Raw genomic sequence first — 23,325 nt, forward strand, 5'->3', positions numbered from 1 at the left:
AGAATTGCTGCTAATACTCTATTTGATGTTGTGAGCTTTAATTAGTCATAACAGAACTTTAAATATTTCAACTTATAGTATCCTTTGAGTTAAGATGTTTTAAAGTCTGTTACCACACAGTGCTCTCTCTACAAATCTATCCTACAGAAACCAACAGCAATATGTATTATGTACACAGAAATTAGTTTCAGATTCTCAAAGCATTTAAAAATAATCATAGAGGCTCACAACATTCCTGTAACTAGCTGCATTGCATTCTTATTCATCAAAACATTTAAGGATGCTCTTCCATATGATTTCAGTATGTTTGGTGAACAAGCCTACAAGGTCTTTACTGTATAACATAGAGAAGGTAAATTAATTCTTCTGAAGTTATGTCATAAGTGTGTATACAGGGAGAAAGAGTACTGACATCTGCAGTCTCAGATATCTCTAGTTTCATATTCAATTTCACTGTTTAATGCATGAGAATTGAAGCTAACTCTAGGTCCAAGGTGACTTGAAGTATCATGGGCTTATTATGTCTAGAATAAATGTTGTTGAAAATAATTTTACAAGAAAGTGTTCCAAGAGTAAAATATCAGTGCTGAAAAGCAGGGTTTTCCTGATTTGGAAGCCAAAGAAATTTCATAAAAGACAAAGTTTCCCATTGACATTAATGAGCTTTGGATCAGAGCCTACAATAGTTTGTTAGAGCCTAAAATGTAAGCATGACTTGTGCAGGGTAATAATAGTTTAACTGAAAATATTTTTCTAGGTGTAAGCACTCTAAATGCCTCGAGAATGAATGTTCACTGCATGCTGAAGTACTTTGTATTATTTCAAGTTTTATACATCTTCATAGTTTTAGAATTACTACAGCAATAGCAAAAAAAAAAACAAAACAAAAAACCAAAGCATAACTGAGTTATTTCTAATTTATTTTAAGAAAGAGAAAATGTCATTGTCCACCCTTAATGAATCATTTTGTGAAATTGATAAATCTCCTTTTATGTTCCTCTTCAATAAATGTCACCTTCCAGAGCTTAAATATTTTTTTTATTGTTTGTAATTGTGTAGTGTCAGATCCTACCAACATGTTAGCAGTGTCCCTATGGGGTTGCTGCTGTAGAGAAAAACTATATATAAAGGGAAATTTCCAAATCAGCAAAAGGTAAAAAGCATAGCGCACATAGTTAAAGGCATGATAAAACTGAGCTGTCAGGTACTGATAACTGATGTCTGATAGCTTAATTTTATCCTATTGCTCTAGATCAAGGACAAAGTGAATGATATTATTAATAAAGCCCTAATACTGAGTGAACATGGCAATACTAATTTTATGTAAAGTTTTTAACTAATGCAGAGTGCAATAAAAATGTCATGAAGATTAATGCTTGGTGGAATTATCTAATGCTAGATAATAATTTATCTTCCAAAGTTGGCTCCAGGATAGATTCAGACTGGCATGTTCCAGGTGACAGTTTTTGTTCATTAATGTTGTCCACAGAGAGAGTTCTCATTCTTTTTCTGTAACGCAGGTATGACATCAAAGATGACTATACTTTGCGCATTAAGAAGGCCATGAGCACAGATGAAGGAACCTACACATGCATTGCCGAGAATCGAGTTGGAAAAGTGGAAGCTTCTGCTACCCTCACTGTGCGAGGTGAGTGTTCCCATGGAGGGAGGGCCTGTCCCCTATATGGATAAATTGCTTTCTGATGAAATGGATCATGTCCTTACCTGGCATTGTCTCGGTTTCACGTACCCTTTGCAGTTGCTGGTACTGCACTGATTTATAACAAAGGTGAAATCCTGGTCCTGTTTATGTTTCCAGCAAAATCTGAACTGGCTTCAGTAGGATAGAATCTCCCTGCAGTTAAAGAGCTGTTCCAATGTTGTTGTTTTTTATTGAACAGATGCATATATATGCATAAGCAAGCACTACATAACTGTGAGCATAGACATTAATATGTGAGCCATCAGCTTAAGTTATTATTCTTTCTCTAGTAAGTATAAGGAATATAGTAAGTAACCATATTTATTAATGGCAAACATAATGCAGATGTGTTTATGTGACTAGCTCTGCCATAATTAAACTCTCTACCATTACTCTTTATCTGAAAGATAAACCCTAGCCAAAGGAAACGAAAATTCTAATTAAATTTTGTAAGTATTACAAGGTTAAAACTAACCTATTCTCTTCTAAAATATTCTTGGTCTCTGATATCCACTTATGGTTTATGTGCTGCTCTTTGATGTGGTAAGGAGGTTTTAAGACCGGTAGAATAATGAGTTGCCAAAATGTCTTGTGGCAGTAGGTATAGACATGATAAAGATTGCGGGGAGAGAAAAAGTTTGTAGGCTAATATTTCCATGTAAGTAAATAAAATATAATAGTTATTACTTCATTGCAAAAGATAAGCGGCAATTTGGCACAATGGATATCATGCAGACACTATTTCACAGTTTAGTGGTGCATGCTGATGGTTTTCAGTAGAGCTGTGAAAGGTTAATAAAAACATTTTTAGCTTTATCTGTCCTCCTCTTTTCATACACATTAAATCAAATGTTCAAAGTCTCAGCGGATTGCTTTATTAGAACTGGGGTCAACTGACCCAAGAGGCCAGCTTCCATTTCCATCCATTTAATGCATGGACACAGTTCAGTTTAATTTGCTGAATTCAAAGGGAAAAAAAAAAAGAACCGAGTGGCTTTGCTTGGGGGGGAGATGTTAGTATATAACAAAGAAAAGAGATTATTGTGATAATCCATCTCCTAAAATATCACCTCAGTGTTCACTTTAGACAGTAAGTGATAATGCAGCTCTTCCCATTTTAAACTGAAGAAATGGGTTTACCTGCTATATGCTTGTGTAAGAGATTGTTCTTCCATTTTGTATTATAAGAAAAATAGTCACTACAGGGGACTCCCGGATATACTTTCACTCTGTTTTGTCACAGGGACAGTCATGGTATCCGACAAACCTGGCAACCAGTTCACTGGGCTTTATATGCTCCTAGACCTGCGTCTACTTTTTATATACTGGAGCAAGCCTTCCAGATTTGCTGTCGAGGGTTGTGATATAAACAACAGCTAGAACCAAGCAAAAAATCCTTTGAAATCACTGAAGCTTGAACTTGATGAAATTAAGGTGAAAAAAACCTGAGGAAATATATAATTTAATCGATTTTCCTGCAGTAAAAGCAGGTTTTCATTATCTTGGATATTCTTCCCCCCTCACCACCCCCCCTGGGTTTCTCATTTACAGTCAAATAGATAGTGTTTATCCAACACAAAGGAAGCCACAATATTATAAGCTTATTAAATGTTCAGAATATGACAGAAAATGAGAAAAAAACCAAGAAATTCAATAGGGAAGGCTATTACTCTGATTTTTCTGCAAACAAAGGACTGGGCAAACTCATATTGACTTTAATAGGACCACAAACAAGTCTTTCTAGTTAAAGGAAGCCTTAATTATACATTCTTAAAGTTTTGCCAGTTTTGTCTGAAACCACTTTTACCATAACCGCTTGACATGCAGAAGAGCAAAACCATGTAGCATTTCAGAACGTACTTTGAGGGCGCCTTGCTCCTTGCAGGTGTTGTATAGTTACTGCTGCAAACCTGGCAACAACAGCATAAACGTTAGCTCCTTTGTGCATGGCTCCATCTTCTCAAAGCCAAGGGATGAGGATGCAGTCAGCAAGTTTGTGTTACAGAGTCACAAACAACAACAGAATTTGAATTCTGTGACTGAGCCTTCATGCCCTCTCTTGGAAGGATGCATATCACCCTTATTCCTCATCTCTCTGCAGAAGAAGGAATAAGTCCATAATACCAGAAGCCAGAAAGTCTTCAAATAGATGATGGGGTGATAAAAGGCAGCAGGCTTGAGATAGTTAAATAAAGTGGGTATTGCAAAGTACAGATAAAGCCATAGAAAGGCTGAAAAATAAGAATGTCCTTGCATACCGTGTTACCTTTGTATCTGCATATATTGCATTTGGCCCTAGTGTGCACATAAACATATAGAGCTGGTAAACTTATTAAAAACAAAAAGGGAAAAAAAAATCCCTGTGCTGTTGCTCAGAATTTCATAGCTACTTCTGCTGCTGAAATAAGGGAAGTTTTGCCTACACAGTTGAAACCTGGAGTCAATTTTATGTCCAACTTTTCAGCTCTTCTGAAAGGGGATGTCTTTATTTTATTAACAGAGGGACTGACAGGCCTCTTCCCCAGCACAAGCATAATGAAGGGCTGTTGCTATAATCAAGAAATCAACTTGTTGCAGCAGCAGCAGCAGCTCTCAATCTTTATATTCAGCCTGAAACAGTATTAAACTGTCGATCATTTAGCAGCAATGTTTTTAGGAAGTAGAAGTTATCTAAGCAGTGATTTGGGAAGTTCTGGCTTGAAATCCCTGCGGCCATTTCAGCCTATTTGTTATATTTTCATCAGCACTGTCAGTGAGGAAAAAGCAGTGTGCTGTAAACTTTCACGCCCTTTATTGAATGAGAAAAACTGTCCTGGGCTTTCTGTAGTCCTTGATGCTGTACTGACTGGTCATGCTTAAAATTCAATTGGTATTTGACTCAGAAAGCAAGCACCTTGCGTTTACTGGCATGACATTTGGCAGTCTGAGGCTTAAATTGATGTGTTCATCTTGGTCCAAAAGTTTGTGCTAATGCAATGCAATTTTTCTTTTATCAGGCATTAACAATGATACTTGATGATGGCATGTGAAGATAATAAAAATGCTTCTCAGAAATGGTTCCAGTCAGCTTGTTTAGATGCTATGCTCAAGTAAATGTGATAATAGCGGCACGTGACTAAACAACAACAGTAAATATTGTACTTAGGCTGTCATTTGAGGGGTTAGCAATCATGGTAGTATCCATAGTAGAAGGTAACATTACACGTCATGCATTCTGACAGATATTCTTTTTTTAATTTCTTTTTTATGTTCTCACTACACCATTGTAATGTCAACAGCTCGCCCCGTTGGTAAGTAACCATCCTTCTATCCATTTTAGCATGGCTTCATGCAATGCTTCATCTTTCATTTGCAACAGCATTTAACTGGCTGAAATTAGCAACCAGTGCTTAATAGTTTTAACTGTCTAACCCCAGGCAAGTGATTTTGACTGACAAAGTGCTATTTCCAAACTTTGTGTTTTCTGCTGTGTCATGTATAAATGCATTTGCCTAATCGCCAATAAATACCAATCAGCTAAACAGGGTGGGTGTTATGATACCTAGCCAAAATCACTCATTCAGCTGCTTTTAACAGTCTCTTTAAGGGCCTGGTATAAAAGCCATTGAAATCAACAGAGAGGTTTGTTTTGACTTTGGTGAGCTTCTACCAGGCCCTATCGATCAGCTCATTATGCTTTTATTGCATAGCAGTAAAAGCACAGGCTTTGCATGTCCTGTCTTACTTGTATCTTTCAAAGAGTTTTGTGTGTCCTAAATTCATAGAGGAGATGGAGTGGATTTCTGTGCTTGTTATGAAAGTTCATCATCGCTTTTTGTCCTTGGTCTTCTTGGAGTGCATTCCAGAATGCACTGTATAGGATGCAGGCTGTTTGGAATAACAAGTCCAGAGGAACACAACCCCTGGATTTTTAATTTTCACACTGAAAATTTTACTTTTTATTCCTATGTCTTTGAAATTACTTCTGAAGATTTATGAAAGTATGACTGAGCTAATGGGAAATTTGTAACTGTCAGTAGCTGAAATTCACTTTTGGTGTTCAGATATATCCTGACCAGATTATTTCATTTTCTTTCATGGATGTTTTCTCTGCCTATATGAATTTTCTAAATAATTTAACTAGTTGCACTGCTCTTCTGATTTCTGTAGTTTCTATTTAGATGTGTCTTTTAGAAGAATAATAAGGTTACTCTGATCTGTTTGGATTAGCGTGAGAAGTCTTACTGGGTTTTATGGAGATTGCTGAGAGGTTTGGTCTTTATTTAGGCAGAACCTTTGTTAGATAGGTTTTGACTAAAGTTTGTGAGTTTCAACTTGTCACAGCTCTTTATGGTTATGAGTTCGGAGGAAGAAATTTTGTAAAAAATTAAAGGTAAAATCCAGGTTAGGCCTCTCTTTCAAGAACTAATGTGATCCCATGCTTCGGATACATAGCATACATGTGGGATACTATATATGGAATAGACACCATACATGGGATACTAGCATATGTAGAACCAAGCCAAGTACCTCTGCAGTCACAGCATAGCTTATTGACATCTGGAGAATTCCCTGTGCAGAATGGAAGGTCACTGTTCTCTGTTTGGGATTTTGATAGCAAGCTTTAAGCCACAGTCACTACTGTATTACTCTGGCATTATGCTAGTTCTCAAGAACTTAATTCCCAGGAGATGTAACAGTGTAAATCTGGAGGAAACTCATAAGAAAATTTTCCTTTGCTTAGAAACTCTAGTGTGAATTTAGTATACTTGTAATGTAAATCTCTCAGAGAGAGGGGGGGTTTATGGCTCATTCTTTGTTCCCTAGGAAAATGTTACAGGATTAAAAGTATTTTACTTCTAGATATTTTTCTTACTTTGCTGACTCTTAAAAGAAAGGCAGGAAACATCTCAAAGTAGAGACTTTCAGGCTCTGTGAAAGCCACATAAAACAGATGACTGGAGGTTCACGAGAAAACAGATGACAGGAGGTTCACAAGAAAATGATAGGTTTCAGCAATGTTAATGATATCTCCACTGATTCTTTTTTCAAGACCTTTCACTGAGTCATTCATGATTCCATTTCCAAAGCTTATACAAAAGTTCCTGGTCTCAAGTCCTTATGTCCAGATTTATGGTCCACTTGTGTGACCACTCTGTTGTCAGTTTGGCATATTCCCTACCTATGCTATTTTATATTGTTGCAAGTGAACATCTGGTACAAAGAAAATTCTTCTTTTACACGGTTTATTCAGGAAACAAATGGTTGATCTTAAAATAATTATTACATGAGCATATGGTCTTTATCAAACTATTTAATTTAGTGATTGTCTTTGTGAGTTCTGAAAAGATTGTTAAGTAAATAAGTCCAACCCCGAAGATATTTAACATATAGAACTACTGTACAAGTGTGTGTGTAATTGCCATGTATAAGCAGATCAGTTTCTTTAGATCACTTTCATCTGTTCCTGTGCCTGCAGAAAAGGCAGTGTTGTCCATACAGTAGTGTATGCCTTTCTTATTTTCTGCTTAAGGACCTGAAATGAAACTTATCTCTACAGTTCATATCTCTGTTTCATTCAAAGAGTAAGCAAAACAGGCAGCTACCTATCCTGGGGTTTGAAAATTTAAAGCCCATTAAGTCAAATCAAAGTAACTTCCCTCTCCATCACCAGTTTTCCACCAAGAACCCCAAGCAATCTTCTGTTAAAATTATCATTTGACAAGAATGGTGAGTCAAAATTTGTTGCATCTTTTTTTGTTCAGGAAGTTCACCAGAATGCAGAGAAAAAATACCCCTCCTTACAGAAAGGTAGCTACGGCAAACACTACTCAATGCTAGTAAGCTCACAGCTCTCAAGGAGGCTGATGTTTTAAGGAAAGTATATTTATGTAGTCATATATATATGTTAAACTGCAGGGAAGCAGTTTGAAAGTTTATATTCTTTTGTAACGCCTGAGACTTTTATAGGTACCTCTACCTTTCATCACTACCTCCAATTCAAAGCAGACAGGGTTTGTCTTTGTTGTGTTTTAAACAAGACCAAACCATTTTCTTGAAATGGCGTGTCACTGAAGAATAGAAAAACGTATTTTTAATGTTCCGGGATTGCAATTCTTGTTGCAAATGGAATAATTTTTATTTTTTATTCAGTTTTTCCTGTTTCAGATATTTATATTCTGTTAGTTGTGACATTTCTATTTAGATTTCAGCTTGAATGGAAAATTCAGGAGTGAGATTATCAATGGCCATGTTTGGTTCAAGCAGTTATTAGCATATGGTACATACTACATAGACAAAATGAGGTATGATTCTGCCCGAGGTGGATGGCAGCTGGTGAATTTAACAGCTCTGTGCCAGATTACTCATCATGTTTGGATTTGCTGCTAGGCAAAATGTGTTACCCATTTCTAAAATAGATGTTCTCTTATTAATAACCTTTTGAAAAGATTTCTGACAGGATTTACAACAGATGGGTTTAGGAAACAAGATATTTATCCCTATTTAGACCATTTTAACTCGTTAGATGGATTTTTCAGATGAGCAAGTTAGTGGGGTTTTTTTTCACTTTTGCATTCTGCTGTGTTTCTTATGGCAGTTGGATGGGGAAACAGCTGCTAAAAGCAGCACAAAAGGTGGGAGGAGCATAAGTCACATAGAGGCCCACCGAAAGTAGCACTGACCTTCTTTTCAACAGCAGTTGTTAAACTGCTTTGAGAAGGGAGACCTGAAGTTCAAGTTAAAGATCTATGAAGATCTGTCTGATGTTTCAGTTACCTTTTTACTAATCATCCAAGAAGTCATTCAGATGACAGAGTACTCAGTTTTCAAATTGATTTCAGCTACATCCAAGTGAAAATACAGTTCTTTACATTTCAGTTGCCTTGCAGTATGTCAGGTTTACTTTATTTATTGTCATTTATTATGACTTCTCTTCCCAGAAAGAAGCGACGTGCAGCAAATAGCAATACTTTTGCCACCTGGATAGGAATTAAGTATTTGGAATTCACTAAGGAGAATCTCCCACTAATGGGAGACCAACCAAGCTACAAAAACTTTACTTCCTTCCCATGTTAAAGAAGAGAGAAACAAATAAGACACATGCTGTGAATTTTCCAAATTTCATAATAATTAAACACAGTCTATTCACATTTAAGTGCAATGTGACTGTATGATGGATTTCACTCTGCTCTGGGAAGTTTTCATGACATAAATCAACCTGGCATGACTTAATGATCTGTTAAGGGTGGTGCAGCATGAAATGTAAAATAGAAAGGACTGTATCTTAAAATTGTATTAGTTGTTGTGACTAGAAATTATGTTGTTTGTTGTTGTTAGATGGTGCAGATTGGTGAGAAGCGTCTCCCTCTATTCTTCTCCATTCTGACTCTTGCAGGGAAAGTCTGTGTAGAATGAATGCTTTTCTTTTGAGTATATTAATGAATATGTCACCTTCACTAGAGAGACTGAGGATTTATAAAATCTCAGTAATGGCAATTGGTGTGTGTCAGAAGAGGTGAGATCATGCTTGGCAGTGGCAGACATCTCAGATCTGTGGAAAATAGCCTGTCTGCCTGCTACCACCTATAGAACTTTTCAGTTCTATAGTTTAAGGACATGAGTGGATATTAGGCTTCTTGGATTTACTCCTTCCATGAGTGAAAGAATAACACGTCATTCTTGTGTAAAATAAGCAAATTCTTCAGATTAAAGAGAAAAGGTTGCCATGAAATGAAATTGAGATTTCTTTGTATACCAGGAAGAGCTAAAATATGAAGCTGACTTGCCCTGACACTTCTTAGTTTTTTAAAAACCAGACTAAAAATCCTAAAGTCCTATCATTTTTACTTTGGCAAAAGTCCCCTTTTGCCACTGAACGTAAAATTGAATCCCGTAATGACTTCAGATACCATAGAAATATGTTTGGAGTATATAGGCCAGAATGGCTTACCAAGTGAACACTGAGCTCATTAACCACCAAGCATTTAAGTACCAGTCCACAAAACTTGGCTTGAGTTCCAGCTGCTCTGGGTCTTCTTAGGTATGCCAGATCGCAGTCAGAACAGAAACACAGAAGAGCTGATAGATTCAATGATAGATGTGAAAGATGGTAGTATATGTACTGGAAGTTTTAGCACGTCATATTGTGATATCCTGTCTCATTCCACTATGGCACCAAGTACTTACTAACATTCATATTAGAGAAAACCCAGTTACAGCAAGTAACTGTTCAGCAAGTTATTGCTGAACTTCAGCTTGGGAAGGTTTTAGGAAATTCAGTGTGTAAATCTTTTTTAACCTTCCAGAAGGTTAAAATCAGTAGGCATTATTTTCTTACTTCAATGGATTCTGGGTCTCTTCATAAGTCTTTGAAGATGAGTGTATAAAAAAATCTTTTGATGTTTTGGTTGCTCCCCCCTACAATTTTCCCTTTATGTTTCCTTTAAGTCACTTATGTTTCCTTTAAGAGTAACATGGAGCTCAATACATTAATCTCACTTTTCCCTTTACTTTGTTTGCTCAGTTGCTGCTAGCCATATTACAGTTAGGTAATTACTCGATATTACTCGACAGCAAAACTACTGTAGGCCCTATTTTTTGAACACTAGCATTTTCAGTCAGCATAGAGTCTTTCTTCCTTGCTCCTTTTCCTCTCTTCACTTAACAGTGGTCCAAATTGAGCAGAGATTGTCCTCTCTACCTTTTTTATTCTCGAGGGTAAACAAGGCAGGAATTCATCTTTGTCACTGTAGATGTAGCCTATTAGCCTGTCTAAGCTCTTTACTCTTCTCATCGTCTTTTTAGCTCTTCATCATGTGAATTTGTGGTTTTTTTTCTGAAGGAGATAACCAGATTACGCTCATAATTTTGATGAAATCTTACTATATCAGCAAGGGGTATGCTTTTCTTTCAAACACATTACCAGCAAACCCTCCTGCTATCTCCCATGACAAAAGGGATCATGGCAAATTACATGTGTTTTTGTTGGCATAATTTGTTTTGTTTGCTACATTCACAGAAAGTATAGCAACAAGAGCCGTTCCCTACTGGTGTGTTTTACATCAACAAGCAGACTAAAATGTGAAGATTTTGGGAAAACGCATCTTTTCTGTCTGATCTGAGCAAGTGGTATATCCTGAATCTGAGAGACTTGAGGAAAAAGAAAGAAGTTAGAAAGCATTGTCTAGGATAGAGAAAGTCCTGAGTAATGTAAGTTATCGGGCAGACAGAATCAGTATTGCCTCTCTTTATATGCATCAAAACTAAGTGAAGGGCTTTATGGAAGGGATTTTCTAGGAGCGTCTGTAAGGCACAGTCATCTCTTAAAAGAGGTGGTTGGACAAGATATAATAAAATAGAGATGTATGATTAAATGAGAGCAGACAGTCTAATGCTGAGATGAAATTCAAACCAGGTTTTTAAATTTAATATTTAAATGTACCGTAAAACAAAGAGGAGGAGGGGTTCAGAAACGCTTTGCTGTTGAACTCAGACAACTGGAAAAGGGGATGGAGGATACAAAATAGATGCCCTTCATTTCTGCTATGTAGAAAACAGAGATGGATTTTTCTAATTATTCTCACAGTTTTGTTTTATTGACATTAGTTCTAGAGTTCTAATGAAGGGAGAACAAATCCATGATAGCATTTTTTGTGTGTGCGTGCTTCAACTTTTGTTATTAAAATAAATGCAGATTTTGCAGTTATGTTAATTGAAATTGGCAGGGAAACTTTGACTATAAACCAAACTGCTTCTTTCATTATTATCTTGCTTCTCTTTTTTCCACCGTGCAGATTTATCCCACTTCTGTCACTTAGGTCATCCAGGGATAAAAGAGAGATTTCATGTGTCAAAATACATAGGACAGTTAGTAGTTTTTATTGATTGATTCTCTAGATTTCTTCCACCTCTGGCAAAGAAAGAAAAACAAATGCTAATATGTCCACGCTTTCAGAGATTATCTGCTTCAGAGTTTCAGAGCAACCGAAGATAGAAATGTTGTTCTATGTGAAATTCTGAACCTGAATTTAAATTGAAGATTAGCACAATTAGCCCACGTATGAAGGAAGGTTTAGTGTTCTCTTTTCACACTGGTGGTTTTGTACATGGCTTATCTGAAAACAGCAAACAAAGAAAAGAAAACAAAGAGAATTTCTCACTTTCCATGAGAGAGGGGCAGCGTGAAGGACTCTTACAGGGGAACTGGTCCTAGTAATAAACTTGCTGAAACCTCATTTCCCCTTGCTCTCTACCTCTGCCCCACTGTAGCCTGATTCCTCTTCCAGTGCTTCCTTTCATTCAACCTTCAAAAAGTTCTCCCCACTTGCCCCCTGTGCTTCTGATTTTGTATATTTGATCTGTTGCTGCAGGACATACGAGAATTAATTTTGAAGCAGTGTCAATGTCAGAGATGATATCAGAACTATGGATTACTCATACTCCCCTAGGTTATGGGAAGCTGCTTTTCAGAAGAATCCAAACCAAGTACCTGTTTTGCCACCTTCAACTGTGTAATTTTAAAATAGTATCACAGATTTAGTGAAGGGCTTCGTGGATCATTTGTTATCCCCAGAACCTACCCATTCCTAATTTGCATTGGAAGAACCATCCACCTGAAAACAAAGTCATGGAAGAAAGAGAATACTGTACATGAGCAAGGAAAGAGAACATAGTTAAAACATAATGTCCACAGAATGAGATCTATGCTCTTGTTTCAAAGTCCAACTGCACTCATACAGAATTATCCTGGTTTCAGCTGGGATAGTTAATTTTCTTCCTATAAATTTTAACCAATACAGGAATAGTTGTAGATTCCTATGTTAACATACTACTCATAGCATAGGAAAAAAAAAGTAACTCATTTTTCTGGAAGCTCAGTTGTAGCTAGCATACTAAAAAGTTACTTCCTTCCCTGTCTGTGAACACACCAAATCATCAGAGCACACCACAAGTCTTTTCACTTTATAGAAAATGACCATCCTTAACTTCCATTAATGTAACCCTGGCAAGAAGTATCTGAATTAATAGTAGGCCTAGGCTGACATCCTCTCAGGCTTCTGTGTCAGAGGCTACACCCTTGATTTATCATTAGTCATAGCTAATGGTGCACGTACAACTTTGCATCCTAAGGACCGCACATCACTTTTGGTACTCATTAGAAAACTCCAGAGGAAATAACTGCTGACTCAGCCCAGGTTTCTGGTGTTTGAGACTGGTCATATTTTCTGTTTTCTTCGATTTACTCCATCAGTAATAGCAGCCTTGCAAAGCATTTTTCAAAACTCCTTGACTTTCGTAACCGCACTTTTGGGCAGATCACGTTATCCAAATAGCAGTGTTACAGCAAAGTGTGTAAGTCGGAACTTACATATTTCTTTTACATTTGTAGCACAAAAGCATCCAAAAGTCCAGTATCTCTCAGACCACCTAGACAAATTTAACCAATGACACACAAAATCCCACTGATACTAGTCGCTGGGGTAACCATTCTATTTCTGCTTGTGGCAGCTATGTTGGACTAAAACTTGCTACAATATCTACTATTAATTAAAATCACAGCAATATAATGTATGAACCCCAGGACACCTGGGCTGGGGCAGGTACTGTGAACAAGTCGTGATTATAAAATTCCTTTAGGATCATTGAGATCGACATAAACCACAAATCACAAGATCAACTTAAAAAACTGTGTCACTGGACGAAAATGTTGCCTGTACTTGACACAGAACCAGTGAAATTTCTGCTAAAATTCACATATTTCTGTGGTAGTTTTCCCTTCCCCTTCTGAGTTTTCTGCCACATTTCTTATCAGGTCACCAGAGTTCACCTAGGAGGGATGAACTCACTGTCTCAGCCTAGCAAGCAGCTTTATCAGCTCCTGGTGACTCAGCATAACTTTTAGTATTCAGCAACACTACTGGAAAAGAAATTAATGAAATCCATCCCATGAGATTAGAGATTCTGCTAATTTATTAAGATTGGAGAAGAGTTGAGAAATCCCTTTGAAATAATTTGCAGTATTTGTTTTTGGGTTTTTTTAACCCAAAGCTCTTTGACACTTGAGTAGAGGTTACCTTCATGTACATTTATTATTGGAATAAAAGATCCATTCCGTCATGCCTAAAAAAATCATCTAGAAAGAATTCAACAGAATTCACTCTTCCCATTTTGAATAACATAACTAATAATCACTACTGCTCATGCTTTTCTATCTCCATTTTAATTGTTGCAGTAGAATACTGTTCTGTGCTGTAAAAACAGTTCTGAACATGATATGATTAACCTTAGGGACCCCCCCATCCCCTCATCTCAAAGCCCTCTTGCATATGGCCTATGCTGTCTATTCATGTTCTACCATCTGATTTCCATATCATCCTGCTCATCCTCACAAGCGGCTATTAGCATAACAGAGCTTTTGTGTGACATTGATTGAAACCAGCGCTTGCTGAATGTAGTATCAAAGCATAATTTGCCAGAAATCAAATCTAATTTACTGTGTACTATTTACATTTCTCAAAAAAAGAGAAAAGGCAAGATGTTTCAATAGAAGTACACTGTAGTCTATAGTCTTAGCTGTTCTTTTTTTTCCTTTTTTTTTTTTGGCTGGTCCCCTGGAATCCAAGCAATATATTTCCATTTAGAGCTATTGTCTTTGTCTTTCAAATGTCAATTAAGCAAGAGCTTTTCCATTCTGTTTATCCCAATGCAGTTAATATTACATCTGAAACAGTGAAGGATAATAGTCTGATAGGCACAACACTCGGTCTGCTGCTTCATCACAGTTTTTTCAACAGATTCTTCTAATGACCTTAATGTTTAGCTTGAATTAAGCATTAAAGTACCATATAACTTTAACAGCTGAAGCATATCAAGCCTGCTGTTATTTCTCTCACTGTACCTATTCAAAATGTTCTAAAAATCCACCTACTCTGAGAGAAACAATAATGGCTTGAATGAGATTTTGTGCAACATTCCAGTGCATCTGGGCTTTGAGCAAGTCATGTTCTCGGTTAACCTTTCTGCAAAATGGGAATAATAATATTTATCTAATTTTATAAACAGCACCTATATATGAAGATAATGAGATCTTTTTTTAGGAAAACTGAGGAGCCCAAATGCTTGTTCTGTCAAAGTAGTCTTGCTGTCTCTGAGGAGGGTCTTGTTGCGTTCTCTGGAGATAATGGGTATCTTACTGATTGGCTGTCTTGGTCTACTAACCAAGAATTTCTCCTGTGATATTTAACTGTTACTTTCAGCTTTCAATTTGCATTATTCAGCTAGAAGTTGTTATAAAACTGATACAATGGAAACATTTTTTGAATGTTATAAGGCCATGGATCTTCTGTTACACCTAGTACAGCAAATGTTAGAGAGAACTTGCTGTGTGGCAAGGAGACAACAGAGCAACAGAGTTAGTCCATGTCATTTAGATTATCTGGACTGATCTACAGCCTTAACTCCTACTTCTTTTCCTTGTTTCATTTTGCAAAAGAAATAATCCTTTGTCTGCTCTCAGGAAAGTGAGAGATATTCAAAGTTGAGGATAGGTCAAGAACTAGAAACTAGGTAGAAAGTAGGATGCTTATATTTACTGTTCTTTGACCACCAAATTATGTTAATTTGCTCCTTGGGAAGTCTGCTACAGCAACAAGTTCAGTTCTATTGCATCTTCTCAGAGCTTTGGATTATCAGCTTAGAGTACAGCCCTCTGTGTGTGAGAATGTTTCCAATGAACCCTTAAACTTACCTATTTTACATTTACTTGGTTATATGATTTGAAAGATAGGCTCATGGAAATTCCATGCCCTTCTTCCTTCTGTTGAACTGTCTCAGAGCACTGCCTGCATAGCCTGCTCCCAGTATAACAAGCATGCCTACAAAGGGATCTTAGGCATTGATCATGCTTCCACATGATCTATAGGATTTTCTTCTGACAGAGGTTTTTAGCATCACAATAAAAGGTTTATGGTCTTCAGGCCATCCATAAAGCAGCATAGACATAGGACCCATGCATAGTTACTGTCAAATGCAGATGTAACACCTGAAGAGGTTATAGTTTTCCTGTTCTTTGCTCTGCCAGAGGTTCCTATTGATTCTATATTAATATCCAGGACAATGAATTTCTGTATGGCTGAGCATCAAACAGTGAACAAATTCAGTGACCTTTATTAAGTAGGTGGTCAGAATTGTAGAGATACCTTAGTGTAAAATAGGTTTTCTAATTCACGTCTAAAAGTCTTTCTCTCTTTCCCTTGCCATATGACTGAATTAACAAATGTGCTGATTACCACACTGCAGTTTTGTGACACTTGTAGGGACTGCATACAGATATGCCATGTAAAACAAGGTGAAGGGAAAACGAGTAATTTGCTGTAGTCCAGCACTTCAGGAATAGTACAGCATGAGTTGGGATCCTAGGTTATGTGTAGCAGCACCTAAGCTCTTATAGAAACCTCAAAACATGTGGATATAAATGAGCGGCATCAGAGAACCTAGCCCTGAAACCCTTTCAGAAGAATAACACCTGCTGAGGCCTGGGGAAGGGGTGGACACTTCTCTCTCCAGAGAGGCCAAAACCTGTGTTTAGAAGTATGAGGCAGAGAGAAGACGCCTCATGTCCCCTCCCTCTGCCTTCAAATTTGATGGTGTTTCATGTTTATTAAGTGCTTTACAGTTCCTGTTGTAAGGGTACATTACACCAGTCCTATTCAACTGGTGCTCTCTAAGAGCCTGCTGTTCTATAAAGCCTCGGGAATGGCATAGTGTAGTTCAAAAAACTCAGATCCGCATATATTTTGGTGCAGTTAGCACATTTGCGTCTGTGCTGTCAGCAGGTGTAATCGGAAGCTGGGTCTTGATTGCTCTTTGTGCCTAATTAAATAGTTTGTAATTATAATTTTGAAAATATGGTTTTCTAAAACACTTAAATTCTGTTTACCTAAAAGCTTAGTGTTCCTAAAGCATCCCTCTCCACAACCACCAAACAAATATTGGAATAGAAGAAAAGGAATGTCAGGTTTTGGTTTGGGGTTTTTTTTTTTTGTTCTTTTGTTTGTTTGTTTGTTTACTTTTTTGTCCCTTTCTTCAACCTGCCCCAACAGTTAGTTTTTTTATGGGAATACTTGGAGATTCCACTTACATTTTTAAGATATGCCAAATAGTATAAATCCAGTTCCAGTGAATTCCAATATTGAGCCAAGACTGGAGGGGTTGCATGTCATGTATAGAAAAGTCATTTGTTTTATCGCACCATGCTCAACATAGTCACTGATGTCAGGATTTTCCTTGCAAATCTTCCAACACTGCTTCTTCCTCACTTTTCTTCTGCACATTAACACCTTTTCTCTCCCTTCTTGTTCTCACCAAGCATTGACTCTTTATTCTCCATCACTACTTCCAGACAAGACAAACTACGTGTCTCTTGTAGAAACTGTTCACTTCTGACTGTACTTCCTGGTCCCCTATGTCTGAACACTGTTAATGCCATCTATTTGAAAACATAGCCAGTTCTGGTTCTTCTTTCTCCTTTTTACCTTTCCTTGTCTCTTCCTGATCTCCTGGAATACTCATTCCTTCTTACTCACTAACTCTTCCAACTCTTGTTTCTTTCTTGTCTTTACACAAGCTGAAATCTGTATCTCCCAAATAGGTGTTGTTTTAGCAAATTCTCCTTCCACTTCATTCTTGACCTCACTACCCCTAAGAGAAATGAAAGAGCTCTTGAACTTCTGGCCTTCTGCTGTCCTCCAGACCTTCCTCTAAAAGTCTAGAGGGGCAGACTGCAAAGGGCAATTCATATATTGCAGTATGCAATAGCTCTAGCAGAACAACAAGCTCTGTGAAACGTAGAAGGTATGTGTGAGGGTACTGCCCAGACGAAAGGTAGAATGCATCCAGAGCTGGCATCATAAACACCTGACTGCTGCTCCTTAGCATTTATTGTCATCAGAATTTACTGTAGCATGTATGGTTGTAATGTTTCTTTCTTTTGTTTTTACTGCTGAGGATATCACACACTGATATTGCTGCTCTTTTTGTTGCTGCTGTTGTTTTTGTTTATATATTAGTTCTGTCTATACTAATTAATGTTTCCGGTGTCATGTCCTCTGGCATAAACCAAATCTTCATAATGTTGTCTCTTTCCTTTGATATTCCTCATGTCCCCCTCACAAAATATCCTAAATTTACATCATGATTTTTCTTACTTTCTAGCTCCCCCACAGTTTGTGGTGAGGCCACGAGACCAGATTGTAGCCCAGGGTCGAACAGTGACTTTTCCTTGTGAAACTAAAGGAAATCCCCAGCCAGCTGTTTTCTGGCAAAAAGAGGGAAGCCAGGTAAGTTATAAGCACCCTTACATTCTTTCAATCCTTTCTAAATAGTTATAGTCTTAAAATTTTAAGAAAATTGCCTTCACAGGTTCTTTAAAATTTTCACAGGAATTTGTCTTTTAAACTATCACTATTCTCTACCGACATTTTTATTGCTGATGTTTAGAAATATTAATATTGTGAAGGGCTCAAAGGCCCTTTAAGTTAGTAAAACTTGTGCTAGGTGCTGTATAAACATATAGAAAGCAACAGTATTTATCTTAAAGTCTTCATTCCAAAACCCCCAACAAACAGGTGGGTGAGACAAGCATAGTAGATAAAAAAAGGTATGACTCAGTTTTTAACTAATCAGAGTCAGTAATTACAGTTCACAACCTGTCTAGACATGATCAAGCAGATATATATCTAGCAAGCTGATTTGCATTGGCATATTCTCATAGTGCATACAGATACAGGTTTTGAACAGGCAGATGCTTTCTTAGTAAAATTGTCTCAGGAAATTTCCAAATCTGGTTTTGGAAATATTTCCTTGATCTTTACTGTCATTTTTTTTAAAGCAGAATTTCTGATGCAGTAATCAACATTGCCATCAGCCAATGCTAACTTCTGTAGCTTGACATAATATTTTTTTACTGCTGTTGCTGTATTGGCAAGGCGTTAGAGCAGAAGAAAAAGTCCTTCTCACTTTGAACACACAGTTCATGTTAGTATGTTAAATTCTAACACTTTAGGTGCTATATTCTCTTTTGTACCTGAGAAAAGATTAAAAGGGGCAGGTGGGTGCCCAAGGACAGTGCCTTTGCAGCTCCCTGATGAAGACCGTCATAACTACATTTATGTATCTATACTATGTACCCTTCTCCATTAGCTAAATTCATCTTTTCGGAGCCACACTGTGCCACACAGTGCAGAGGTGCCTTTTGTCTAATCTGGAGGCACTGTGTGTACCAGCTCAGTTAGAATGCCAGATAAGAACTGAACCACAGATCCCACACACTGCCCTATCTGTTTCCTCTTCACCTTCTCACCAGATCAGGTTACTGGTCCACAATGACAGGACCAAAGCTGACAGCATTTTTGCTGTTACATTTGTGGCTTAGATAGAAGACTATTTATGGGTGTAACCTCATATGAGTGTAAGCCTAATCTTCAGTGTGTATCCTTCAGTGTATTATTTGGAGAACTCTGTATCTAGCCCGCATGGATTGCATCCTGAAAAAGCACAGTATTGTGAGTCTCACTAAGGTGAAAATTGTTCCAAAGGGAAAGTAGAATAGCATAGTGAAATTGAAGTAAGAAGTACTGATGTGCTAGGAAACATTTGAAAACCGTTCCCTGTAGAGCATTTTAATAACATGGTAATGTTTATGTAAAGTGAGCTTATAGTGTCACACTTAAATCTAATAAAGTGGACATCCATCATGCTGTAATAAAGAGAAGAGCTTCTAATTAAAGTAGGACATCATTTGCGGGATTAAAGTCATTTACCGTAATTGAAAAGTGTTAATACTCTATTTTATCCTCTTCTATTGGTAGCGCTTCAAGGGTAAAAACATTTTAAGGTGAAAATGCATCTTGTGTCTTTAATTGAATGTTATTACCTACCGATTGTACCACATTGAAGCTGTTTAATTACAAACCTGGAAAATTAATTACCATATTGAGAACCAGATCCCCGAGGGTTAGAATGGTCTTTTTGGCAAATAAATGCAACATAAAAATTGATACCTACATGGTTTATAATCAAACCTTGAAATGTAGTTCAATGTGATTCACTACACCCTCTTGTTAATCTTAATTGAGCATCAGTGTAGTATCACAGGTTAGTGTTACCATCTCAATATGCAACTTGCCAGGATTTGCATTGAGATGCTGTAGAATAGGTGAGTCTCACATATTGTCTATCATCAGTCAAATCCGAAGGAAGGTATTTTGGCCAAAGTATGTGACTTTTCACCTTTGCATGCCTGGCTATAAGTTGTTGCTTGGCTTTACAACACTTGCTTCTGCTTTTGCTTGAGGAACCATTCACAGCACCACTGTTACTAACAGTAATGTTATGTAGTTGTGTTATCCCACTCCATTAATTGTAGAGCATCTTTCGTTCTGTATCCAATTCTCAATCCTGTGTTTCTGAGCACAACCAGCTGGAAGGGAGGGGAGCTCTTCCCTCCTAAGTCATTTTTTGTGCAAGCTTCTGCATAAACAGCTGGTCTTTTGTAATCGGTAGCCTTTTCCCCAGAGACCAACAGCTGCCCACCAGTGAAATGCACCAGGGCAGGGCATGTGTAACCTTTAAACTGTCTGGATTAATGTTTTCCTTGAGATAAATTCGGTGCTATTATGTCCGGGATGACTCTGGTCACTGTTTGCAACCCAGTGTTTCACCACTGTGCCTGACAACTAATTAAACCCAGTGAAATTGTAAAAACATTTTCAAAGGGGTTGCACTATAATTCAGGACAACGTACAATGCAGAGATAACTGGTCTTTGATGGGAGGAGTCATGAGACTGATTAACTCCTCCTGATGTGTAGAATATTTACTGAGATGTGGTACCTTTCCAGAACAAGTTCATGCTAAAGATAAAAAAAGGGTAACCACCCTTTCTAATGCAGTGGTAAAGAGGGTTCTGACATGTTTACTTGGGTGCATATTGAGTTTTGAGTGAAAATTTGCTGTGAAAAATTTCTTGAACATTGACAGTGAAAGGGGGTAAGGAGAAGGACTCACCCTATGGTGACAAGTAGCCTCGTAGGGTAATACAGTTATAAGGTATTTGGAGTGCTGGATCTTATGTAAAATATATCTCTCTCCTTTTACTGACAAACCAAGAGAGAAAAAGATGAATTCAAAGCAGAATTCTTTTATACTCAAGTTTATTGCTTGTCTTTTCCAAATATTTTTTGTAAACCATTAATGTCTGCTGCAGAAGAAGCAGATCTACAGAAAATTCATTTGATACCCTACTCTACACTTTTAGATTTTCTTTTTAACCCATATAGTCAATCTTAACAGTTAGTAGGAGCTTGTCATTAGAAAGCACAGCAGAGCTCTACAGAGCTGCATTAATGACTGAAAGCTTATCACAGCATGGTAACAGTGGTTTAGGTTATTCCTGTATTTTTCTTAGTGTTGACGTAACAGACAGATCCTATCTTCTTGGAATTACTATTGTTTAATTATTGTTTAATTTCTCTCCTTTTCTGTCTCATTGCACAATGCTGCTGAGCTGCTGACCTTTCTGTTCACATTGCCTCCCTCTTCCTGTTTGTTATTCACAGCAAGAGCTGTGCCAAAAAATACAACTTTTTCCTTGAAAACACAGCCCTTTCCACTAAAACCCTTTCAGTCCTTTTCTGTATTATTGATTCATTCAGTCCTTCATCATATGCAATAACTACTACATCCATTCTGGTTATTGACATCTCTCTTTTCTCCAATCCAGCCGAAAGGCAAAAGCTAATCTCCCTGTTTTGTGCTAACTGATGTCTTACCCTACATGAAATTATTTTTTCTTTACGATGATTTCCACATCAGATTAATACCATTTCTCTTCATCCTCAAGGCTCCATGCTGCTTTTGTCCTCTGGTATATCTCACTTTTAATTTCCTTTTACTTCTCCTTTAAACTCTCATGCTCTGCCAGCTCTTCCTCCTTTATGACCTGTTTGTATCTTCCTCCCAGATTTGTTTCTGTGCTACAGTCTTACTTTCTCCTTTGCCTGGGACATATTCAACCAAACAATAGTGTTGTGCTTCTTCAAGTCTCCAGGACTCAATTTTTTCTTCTAGTTGTCTAATATTTCTTGTACTATTCTGCCCTCCTGGTTTTGATGGCCAACTAAGTATATTATTACAATTACATTCACAATGGAGATGAATGTGGCACAAATACAAATCTGTCAAGTGTGATTGTTGGAAAATTTCTCCTCGCTTATACCCCCAGCCAGAACACACCACTGTGTGCTGTCAAAGGGCTGTTTCTAATTTAAACTGCGAGTTGCCCAAGGCAGGGAAAGCTAGCTCTGTGTGTTCATAAAGTCATAACCACACTTACTTTTTCTTCTAGTTTGTATATAGTGCTTTTAAGGAAAGTCATTGTCTTTCTCACTGCGGGAAAAGTGGTGCTTTTGTGTTCTGAACTGATGTAAGATGAACTGTCTTTGCAGAATCTACTCTTCCCAAACCAGCCTCTCCAACCCAACAGCAGGTATTCAGTGTCACCAACTGGAGATCTCACTATTACCAACATTCAGCGGTCTGATGCAGGCTATTACATTTGTCAAGCACTGACAGTAGCTGGAAGCATTTTAGCAAAGGCTCAGCTGGAGGTTACTGATGGTGAGTTATAGAAATTCCTGTTGTTTTTTCCTGTCAAAAGTATTTTAAAAGCAGTGTAAATGAAGACATATGAGAGCACATAATTCAGAGAAGTAAATTGACAGGTTTCTACAGAAAATGCAATGAAAGAGGGTCTCTGCAATTGTCTATGGTATCAAAAAGGCCATCAAAGTCTAGTTTGCCTTTTGCTTCCTTTTGGAGGTTCCTCAACAGAAAGGACAAACACACTTAGATTAAGGTTGGTGAGAAAGGAAGCTGCTCAGTTCACTAGAGCGAAGAGAGGACTGCAGAAAAACATTGTGAAGAATGAACAGGTTTACAATTAAGGCAGTGAATTGGGGGGCAGAAAGATGAGGTTCAGTTCTCACCAGTCTTCAGTATTATCTGAAGCAGGTAATTTGAGGGTTTGTCCTTAGTTCAATTCAATCAACACAATTGCTTGAACTTACTGGGGAACTCTTGGTTCAGAACAGCTACAACACATAGCCCTTTAGTTCCTCTGTGAATAAGGCTCCTACCTCAGAGCTATGTTCTAAGAATTTCTCGGTGTGGTTGGGTATGAAAATGCACATGGAAATATGCAGGTAGAAGAGTTTTCAGGAAAGGAAAAGCTCTGTTTTGATGCTTTCCGTATCATAATTTTGGGTTTGTAATTTATCCTCCCTTGTAGTTTACCTTAGTCCATCTACAAACGTGAATCCTTTTCATATGTCAGGAATCCTGTCAATATCTTTCTTCATCCCATTGCAGATAGAAGGCAGTTTGTATCCTTTAATGTTAGTGAACAACAGAATTCCTCTTATACTAGGAGATTGTGGCATTCCCCAGCATCATTATTCCTTATCTTAACTGACACATTAAATATCTCCTGACAGACTTTGATGAATTTTTGCCATTAAAACTGTTGTTATATGCAGAGGTCTACTTTTACTGTTCCCTTAGAGACCTGCCTGCACCACAAAAGTTTGA

The 23,325-nt window shown here is 37.5% G+C and overlaps 1 protein-coding gene across 19 annotated transcripts in view; it reads left to right on the top strand.

Annotated features, from left to right (window-relative positions):
- Positions 1–23,325, top strand: part of ROBO2 (roundabout guidance receptor 2) — a 1,066,866-nt gene that overhangs the window by 947,849 nt on the left and 95,692 nt on the right. For 14 of the 19 annotated variants that reach the window (XM_061357715.1, XM_061357704.1, XM_061357703.1 and 11 more), the window contains 4 exons: positions 1,521–1,648; positions 4,981–4,992; positions 17,894–18,018; positions 22,185–22,356. In XM_061357715.1, the coding sequence (XP_061213699.1) occupies positions 1,521–1,648; positions 4,981–4,992; positions 17,894–18,018; positions 22,185–22,356 (437 nt within the window). The remainder of the gene's footprint in view (positions 1–1,520; positions 1,649–4,980; positions 4,993–17,893; positions 18,019–22,184; positions 22,357–23,325) is intronic. The other 5 variants (XM_061357702.1, XM_061357710.1, XM_061357713.1 and 2 more) reach the window with 1 other exon arrangement.

This window comes from Neopsephotus bourkii, unplaced genomic scaffold (assembly GCF_033783945.1).
Source record: "Neopsephotus bourkii isolate Nb327-2 ecotype Australia unplaced genomic scaffold, CSIRO-AGI_Nbou_v1 NB_911, whole genome shotgun sequence".
NCBI classification, from domain to species: domain Eukaryota; kingdom Metazoa; phylum Chordata; class Aves; order Psittaciformes; family Psittacidae; genus Neopsephotus; species Neopsephotus bourkii.